This window comes from Suillus paluster (assembly GCF_016628075.1).
Source record: "Suillus paluster strain FC165 chromosome Unknown EDB91scaffold_210, whole genome shotgun sequence".
NCBI lineage: Eukaryota > Fungi > Basidiomycota > Agaricomycetes > Boletales > Suillaceae > Suillus > Suillus paluster.
In genome coordinates this window covers 31,997-41,355 of record NW_024537770.1, presented here as the reverse complement: position 1 = coordinate 41,355, position 9,359 = coordinate 31,997, and the positions used below count along the sequence as shown (strand labels likewise).

Below are 9,359 nucleotides of genomic sequence, written 5' to 3'. Positions count from 1 at the left end.
ATGCATGACGGAGAATGGTACGAGACAATCTCGGCTGGCAAACAGCTATTGAACGGGGACGATGTTCCGACCCAGTCCAGGGCAGTGATATCGCCCGACTGGGCTATGATCTCTTGCAAGAGCCGGCCGAGTGCATTCTGCCTCGTCTCGCCGTAGATGACAGGGAGGTGGATGCCGAATATGCCAAACAGTGAATATGCAATGTCTTCCGGTACAGTCGTGGCACGTTTCGACGCCCATTGAAGTTTCTCTCGAGCGTCTCTCATCCCCGGACGGAAGGCGATGAGAGCCTGTACACCTATGCCTGTGGAATCCTCCAATTCCTTCATGATAGCAATAGATTTTTTGTGATTAGGAGAGTGGTCATTGAGATATGGAGTCCAGTCTTTTCGGTAGAAGAGAATGACATTCGGAGCGAGGAACTCCTGAACAGTCCACCCTCGCGTGTTCCAAGCGCTCTTTGCGAGTGAGCCTGACTGTGCTGAAGGCAGAACATCCGGCAGGTAGACAATTGTAAGAGCCGAGTTGCGATACCAGATAAACATGGCATTGACGGATCGTTGGAGCTCAAAACTGGTTGTTCTGGTCGATGCAGCATGTATCGCTCCACGCCCAGCGGTAGCCCGCATCGCGAGCAGTTTGGCAGAACATCTGCAACTTCACTGTGGTTCCGACTGCATCCAAATCATACACGATCTTGTCCTGGATGTCATGCAGCAGCAGCTCATTGCCTTGCCACCTATGCGATAACATGGCCCAACCGAAGTACTTCGCGACGACTGCTTGGATATGCTCCGCTTGGATGGGCGCATACATTATGGATGAAAATACAAGCTCCTTGTACTCTGTGCTTTCTGTGAAGGCTCTGATCTGTGCCTCTCGAGTGCATATACGCCCAGTGGACGTATTGAGTAGACGAAGCGGGGCATTTTCAAGTTTAGCGTCAATGGCTCGTCGAATAGTGCTTTTGATGTCAGACGGATTGACATTCTGCTGACAACAGCTCTGGAGAAGGCGTTCATGATGTTCTCGGTGATGGATGAGGGATTCGGGCTTACTTTGGATCTGCGCGTCGTGTGTATCATCTGACTTCGAGAGCATCATTTGAAGGCCTTGATTGCTTCATCGTAGCGCCGTGCGCCGTGAAGCGCTGCATGCTTTAGTTGGTATCCCAGGCAAGAAGAAGTATTGAGTTCGATGAGCTATGCATTGTCGGTGTCAGTATAAATTCTATACCAATGATGGACATCATATCTGCACCTTCTCCGCGTCGAAAAGGGCCTGCACATAGAGGTTTCGTTCCAAATTTGCCTTGCTGCGGTGCGCAAACAGGGACTCGCACGAGGAGTCAAGCCCGATTCCTGCCGAATACAGTTCGATAGCCGCCTCGTAATTGCTTGCAGCAACAGCCTCATCTCCCTTTGCGAGACAGCGCGCAGTACAGTTTTTCTTGAAGGCTAAACGGCCTTAGAGTAAGTGTCGATATTGAAGTCGTATATGACCCCAAAGTACCCACCAGTGGACCATACGAGATAGCTCTTTTTCACATCCTCGTCAATCATGCTCATCGTGTATTGGTGAGATTCAAACCGCTTCGATCACTCGATCAACGCGGAGGAGAGCATCACACCGCCTTTGGTCGATTGTTTGCCACAAACGAGTCCAAGTCCCAGCCGAAGAGCTGTCCAACATAGCTTGAATCAGTGGAAGTATATTCTGCAGCTTCATATGACTCACCACTGTGAATATCTTCCATCTAGGTTCAACAAGGACTTTGCTAGAGAATAAGTCGGGTATACTGAGCCGATCGGCGACTTCGTTGTACCGCCCGTCCTCAAAAGCATCATTGCAAGCTGCAGGCGTAGATATGACTGGAGAGTGTGTTTGAAAGCGAGAAAACTCATGAAGTATGACGCAAAGCTCACGTTGACAACGCCGCACGGAAGTGTATCCAAGTGATGACAAGCGGTGGCGAGGTCTTGAACTCGCCGCATTGCCTCATCGTGGCGACTGGCATTGAAGAGTGCAACAGCCTGGACAAAATGACACCAAAGTCTGAGTACGACAGACTGACTACAAACATAGCGATGAGTACCTTGATCAATAGTAAGAGATCAATTGTCATCGAAACTCGATTCAGAAATACGAAAGCGAGGTCGAAAGCTTCCATCGCGTTGTAGATCTGGTCGTTGCCGCAGAGCGCGATGCCCTTGGAAATGTAGCCCCATAACGAGGGCTGGACAGCGATGGACTATGTCGCCAAGTAAGATTAAAGTCAAATGTGTTATGATAGGCAGAGCGTCTGACCTTGGCTGAATCTTGAAGTGCCTGGTCCCACTCGGAGTTTCGCGCCCTTACAATCGAGCGCATGACATACGCGTGGTGGTTGTTGCCATCTGCGTCGATCTCTTTGGTCAGCAGGTCTTCAGCAATGTGCAGATCGCTGATGCATGCTTTGCGGACTGTCTTGTTTATAGCAAGGATCTGCATGAAAAAAGCTCGCATTGCGTGGTAAGTAGATGCATCAAAGGCAAAAGCTCACGTCAAACAACGAGAGATTGTCGTCACTGCCAGAGGCTTGGTCAGTATCTGAGGGATGATTGCTTGGACTGTCGTGATCGCCGGTGGGCTCGTGTTCGTTCTCGTGACTGTGCACCAGCAGCTGTTTGTCGTGTATATAAATAGAAAAGCGGAACAAAAATGGAAAAGAGCATACGTGCGTGTCACTACGAGGAAGGAGTCGCTGTACTTCCTCGTCATCTTCAATCGATTCGTCTACATCGTCTTCCTCGTTGGCATGTGAGTCGTAGTTGTCATCTGCGTCAGTCTCTTGGGACAGCTCTTCGGGTAGCGTCGTGTTTATAACAGGGATCTGCATGAAGCAAGCTCATGTTCCGTGATAAGGATACAGATTGAAGGCAGCTCACGTCAAATAATGAAGGGTTGTTGTCACTACCAGATGCTTGTTGCGAAGAATGGTGACTTGCACCGTCGTTATTGCCCCAGAGCTCGTCGTCGGTGTCATGACAGCGCAGCTGTGTGCCGCCGCCGAAAGCAATATGAATGAACAAACAGACTAAAAATAATGGGTGATAGCATACCTGCGTGTCACTGACACCAATGAGTTGGTGTCGACGTACTCCTTCATCAACCTTTGTTCTTTGTCCCGCCTTGTGTTGCTCAAGTATCTGCTTGATAGACCAGAGCAGCACCTTTCCTGTGTAATCTCCACTGACGAGCATTTCTCCATTGGGAGAAATCGCGACAGACCTAATGCTCGAGGTGTGTTTGAATGGCTGACCTATGTGCCGGTGTGTCTTTGTGCTCCACAGCCGCACAGTCATGTCATCCGAGGCAGTGGCAATGAAGGAGCCATCAGACGAGATGGCGAGCGAGTAGATGTATGCAGTGTGACCGGTGCAAGGTTGACCGACCCGGTGTCCATTCAATGAGTTCCAGAACTTGACTGTGCTGTCAAATGATGCAGAGACAAGTTGCTGACCGTCAGGCGACCACACAAGACTTCTAATGCGACTTTGGTAAGCGTTGAACTTGAGAAGAAGCTCGGCGTTATCGGTATGCCAAACCTGGATGGTGTAACGGTGGCACTGTCCAACAGCCCCCGTCTAATATCTGCCGTGCCCCGTCTAATATCTGCCGTGTTTCTCTTTTATCTTGTCATTGTCATTCTCCTAACTACGCTCATTTACTCTATGTTCCCTCAGTCACTCCTTGTCTCCTTTGGCCGAGTACTCTGTTACCCGATCCCGTACCTATACCCCTTGTCTCCGTGTTTGTCCGGTATCGGGCATATCATTACCTTAAATACTATCCCCAGTCGTAGAGTTAGGGTAGTGTAGTTTGAACCCCCAGAATTCATACTTTGAACCTGTCTTTCTGTTTGAATGCACTCTTCTCTATTGTGCCGTTGTCTTCGAGCCTCATCGCTAAATAGTCAATGTCACATCTTTTTTGACAAACCAAAGTCTACGAAAACTTAATCTTTACCCTATAAAAATCCATCCCACTGTCAACTCTGGCACCAACCCGGTTAGGCCCACCGAAACGTACCAACTCAACAAACAATAAACATGCCCTCACATTACCCCCTGCGTTCTCAGTGCTCCGCTCTCACTGCTAGCGTTGAAAACATACCCGATACCTGGAGTGAGTCATCCCTAACTTCAGTCCCGGATAATCACAATACCTCGACGGTGGAGAAGTCTAAGGACTCTCATGTCGAGGTACCCATCCGGAAACCCGTCCGCTCATTCAGTGACGTGGTGAGGACGAGAGCAGACACACCTCAGCCTGGTGCTGAGGTGGTGTCTGCTGGTGCTTTGAGCACCAAAGATACCCCCAGTAGCTATAAATAGTGTTGTTCCGGCCCGGCTTGGCTCGAAAGCCCCGGCTTTGGCCTGGCTGCAGACGGCCAGGGCTTTCAGAAATCATAGGCCGGGCCAAAGCCCTCAACCATGGCTTGGCCCTGGCCTGGCCTGGCCGGAGCCATGGCCCGAGTAGGAAAAATGAGCAGGTTAATGACATGAATGAATAATGGTAAATAAAACAAAAATCAATCAATATATATGTCATCCTCGTCCTCCTCCAGTAGCAAGACATCCCAACCATCTTCTTCGTCATCACCCTCACTTGCCAGGTTTTCATTACCATCCAGTTCAATATCAAACTCGTCAGCTTCCTCAGTGGACGATGATGGACCAGGCAGGCGGAAGAGAAGGTCGTGACGAATGGCACACTTGACACATTGCAGTGCCTCAACAATGTCACATTTGAGGCAATTACGACACTTGCTGATGGTAATACCCCCCTGTGAGAAGGCACGTTCGCTCGAAACGGATGATGCCATGATGGACAAGTAATCCTGAGCGATGGAGGACCACACTGGTCCGTATCTGTGAGCATTCATCTATCAAAAAGTAAGCATCAGTAATGGGGAATGAGCTGGAATATAATATTATATACATACACCCCACCATGTGACTGTACTCATTCCAGATGGCAGTTTTGCCTCGACAGTGTTGATGTAGTGTTTGAAATCGGCATACCAGGGTCTGGAAGGATCAACATCGGCTGCTGATGCACCAAAACCGAGGTCATCGTCTTCGTCCTCACTCTGGGTCTCATGAATTAGTTTTTTGAGGCCATTAACTTTGCCTTTCTTGATAGATGCTTGCACCGGTATCGCTGATCTTCCCATTGCAAGATAGCGAGTTTTAAACTAAGTCCTGGATCAATAATACAAAATGAATTGCAATGTAATTGAACGTGCCTCTAGTTCCACACAGGCAAGGACCTCGTCTTGCAGGTCTTCAGGCCAGTGTTTCTTAAAATATGCCATCTTGCCCATCGGATCAAGTACTGTACGGAAACATCAGTCGCACACAGAACAGAATGAACAGGATGAGATGTACACGTAGCCATGATGTATGTTGGTGAGTCAGTTGTCTTTTCATAGTACTGGTCAATCTTTTGCGCAGCAGCATGGAGTGCAGTTGAAAAACGGGCATACTTTGGTCGGTCTGCTCGAGACGACCAGGCTCGATGAAGTGTCTTGAGGGCAGGAATAGCCAGATGAAGTGTAGTCCCCTTGTCTGATGAGAAAGCCTGTTGAGCTACATCTGCATACTGAAGCAACAAATTAGCGGTAGACTCGTGTGGATGTGAAACAGAACATACTGAGAGTAGATCAGCAAACTGACCGACGCGGGTCCATTCAGTCGAGGTCAACCGGAGGTAATCAATTTTGGCACATTTTTCCAGATTACGTTCTTGTGTGCCTATCTCGTACACAAAAACATCGACGTGCTGGGGCCCAGGATCAAATTCAGCAAATACCTCATGAATATTAGACTCACCTCCTTACTGCCTTCCGCACAATTGATCATTACATATGTTGAAGACCAGCGAACCTTCATATCGAGAAGGAGCTGTGTGGGGTTCGAGATGCCAGCCTTAGCTTGAATAGTCTTATAAAGCTCTTTTCGTTTGGCCGATGAGTGTTCCTTTACACAGATCGAGTGAATAAGTCCAATCTCGTCACGGTCACCTTGAATTGACATTTCAGGATCCAAAGCACGAGAGTCATGCGGATTGTAGTGGGGAGCCTTGCTATATGTGCTAATGAGGAGTTGTGTACTGAGATTGATAACATGCGCTAGGCAGCTACAGTCGTAACGTGAGGGTACACCTGACACGAAATAATATCAGACTTACTTGATCCTGCGAGCCTGCCACGGAAATTCCTTTTTATATCGGACTTCATACAGTTGAGCGAACTCTTCAAGCATTGTACCATTGTTAGCGGCATTGTCGCAAGTAATGTGGCCGAGCTATAAAAAAAATCCTATCAAACTACGAATCGTTTAGTCACAATAGCATACCTTATGTACAATACAAAGACGGTCCAGAATCTTGAAAAGAGTCCCACCAAGCCGCTTGCCGTTGTGTGAATTGTTGACTTGTGTGAAGCCAAGTAGTGCACTTTCGCACTCCCATTGTGTAGCTGTCTTCGCTTCAATCCAATGACCTGTCACAGCGAAGTAAGCATCAACATTACCAGCCTGCCAGGCATTGCAGGTTGTGTTTATCATGCCGCTAATGGCATCACTATTGAGCTTCTCCTTGAGCCTCGTAAGATTATTCTTAAATATCCTCATAATCTCAGCTCGAGTCGCCTTCCTGCCTGGGATCTTGACACCATGGGTTGCTCAGGCAGCAACGTCAATCATTTCCTTGAATTTTGGATGCTCGAATGCTTGAATAGGCTAGATAACACGAGTCAAATGATAATGTTACTGCAAGAGGGTGGGAGATATACCTGGTCAGTGGCGACAAGCCATTCAATAGCAGCCTGCTTGAACAAACCATCTGAGTATGGGACAATTCGTTCGGCAACCTTTCGTTCAGTCAGATGGGAGGTAATGACACGTTGGTCATCTTCGGCCTTTTCCTTGCGACCCTTGACGTCACCAGGCAACATGGACTCGAAGGAGTTTTGCTTTGCCCACGTACAATATTTGCCCTATGTAACACGTCAATACAAAGATGGGTAGAGCACAACCGGTAACTCACTGCAAAGTTGGCCTCAGCGTGTCGACAAAGAGTAGTTGTTTCATTGATGAGTATGCATTGTTTTCTATCAGCTGATCAGTAGGTGAGTACGGCAAAGGATGAGCAGACTTACCGGCAAACCTTGCACTTGCGGTGCTTCTTGACTTTGCCGTTAGACCCAGCATGATCAAATGTAGCACCAAAAAATGCTTCAACATCAGCAGTTCTGAGCTCATGTGTTGACCCTGCGTCCACGATCGACTGGACGTCAATGTCAATGAGGATGCCATCCTCACCCACTGGCTCTGTGTCTGTTCTCACAGCGAGTTTGCGAGTTTTTTTTGCTAACGGTTAAATGTAAGTCAAATCAAATCATTGAGGGTAAAATAAACTTACATTTCAGATTTGTGCGCGCATTTTCACGCTCATCGGATAGAACATCATCCAAAATTAGTTCAATGTGGGGGCATTTGCCATTAGATGTAGATGCGGTGGGCTGGGTTGTTGCAGGCTCTAGCAATGGACCTGGGGTGGCAGTCTGTTGATTCTCGGTAGTAGACTTCGCAGCCTCTGCGGCACGAAACTCGTTGATAGCTTTTGTCTGTGATGTGAGGGCCGCCTTCTCTGAGTGCTGGAGAAGTGCGGCTGTTGGTTTTGTCTGTCGTACGGGACGATGACGCTCATTGCCATTGATGGAGGCTGAGTCTGGGTTGATCATGTGAGGGCACTGGCAGTAGGCGGTAGGAAGTAGGGAGAGATGCACATACAATAACAGATCAGCAAACAATATAAGTTTGACAGACCATCAAGCCTCCGGACAACGACATAGTGCATCGAAGGACCTGTTCTGACACTGGAGTGAGTAATGTCGATGCTACAAAGTGCATGATCAAAAGAAACATGGCGACTTACTCATCTGAAGGATGCAGAAATACTTTAATAGGCCCATCTCAACACCGGAGTGAAGAACATTGAGTCCTCAAAGTGCAAGAACACGATTCTGACATGTGGGGATAACGCAGAAGCCAAAGACAAAAATAGACACGGCAATGACAACACAACGTGTCTGGGGCGGTGCCGACCCTTGCCGACCACCCCTAAAAGCCACGGCCTGGGCTGGCGGCTCGGGCTTTGCAAAATGGTGGGCCAGACCAAAGCCTTACACAGGCCGTGACTTTGGCCTGGCTAGGCCCGGCTCAATGGGGGCTGGCTTTGGCTGGCCCACGGCTCAAAGCCGGGCCATGCACATCACTAGCTATAAAACATTGGTAGCCCCGAATTCTGCATCATCTGTACCTAAGATATTAGAAAACCCCTTTGTCAGCTCGAGTGAGTCAGACGAGTCCGAGGTGGACGCACCTTGGATGACGGTTGAGCGCAACCACAGGAAATCCAAACGGGCAGCCAAGAAGGTGCTTGAGAACCTTCAGCCACCTAAGGCTGATTTAGTAAGGGAGGCAGAGAAACTCCTTACTACAGAAGAGAAACAGCGAATCCTTGAAAGAAGGAACACTGAGATGAATGCCGACTCTCGAGGTCAAACAATGTCGTCTTGAGAGGAGGGACCTTCCAACCCCAAAGGGAAGGAAGTTGACCCACGTAATTGGGGGAATGCCAACCTAGATGAGTCCAAAATCAACCTGGAAGCGCAAAGGGAAGCGCTCTCGAACTGGGCTCAGACCCACGAATGGTCAAAGAGGGCCCCAGAGCCCGAGGATGGGGAGAATCTGGTCGACCCAATAACGGCAGCAGTGAAAGCTACCAAGAGCCAGATGATGAAACTGTTCGAAGGCGAAATCCAGTGATTGAAGCAGGAGCTGGATAAAAGAAAGGACCCACCGACTAAAAAGGTGAAGGTCAAGCCCCCTAGGGGGGATAAAGCAATGACAGCAAGGAAGGAGCCGGAGGGCTCCAATCCTGTGAAGGAGATGCTGGATAAGACAGTGAGCAGGCCGTCCAGACGTGGGGAAAGAACAACCCCACCAGCGATGGAGGCAGCTGCTCAGATAGCCCCCAAAAGCTACTTGGGGCACGCTTTTACACAGATTAAGCCTAAAGGGAGAAACATTAGAAAACAGAAAGGATGAAATGAGAAAGACTCGCTGAGTGAAGACTTGCCGGGTTCTATGTCGTTGAGTTCTCTAGAGTCAGAATCAGCTGAGGATTTGAGCTCGTTGTCTAGTGAGACTATGGACAGCTCTAAGTCAAGCGAGTCTAGCGACTCGTCTAAGTCTTCTGATTCAACCGCCAAAAGGCGGAAGAAACACTCTACAAAACGTAAGAACAGC

General features: G+C 48.7%; 1 protein-coding gene across 1 annotated transcript; it reads left to right on the top strand.

The window, feature by feature from the left end:
* Nucleotides 1-8,120: 8,120 nt before the first annotated feature.
* On the top strand, nucleotides 8,121-8,876 carry EDB91DRAFT_1279688 (uncharacterized protein; the record flags this gene model as incomplete). Its single annotated transcript, XM_041324707.1, has 2 exons — nucleotides 8,121-8,607; nucleotides 8,629-8,876. 2 exons carry the CDS (start codon nucleotides 8,121-8,123, stop codon nucleotides 8,874-8,876), a joined length of 735 nt encoding a protein of 244 aa, XP_041169147.1.
* Nucleotides 8,877-9,359: the final 483 nt, after the last annotated feature.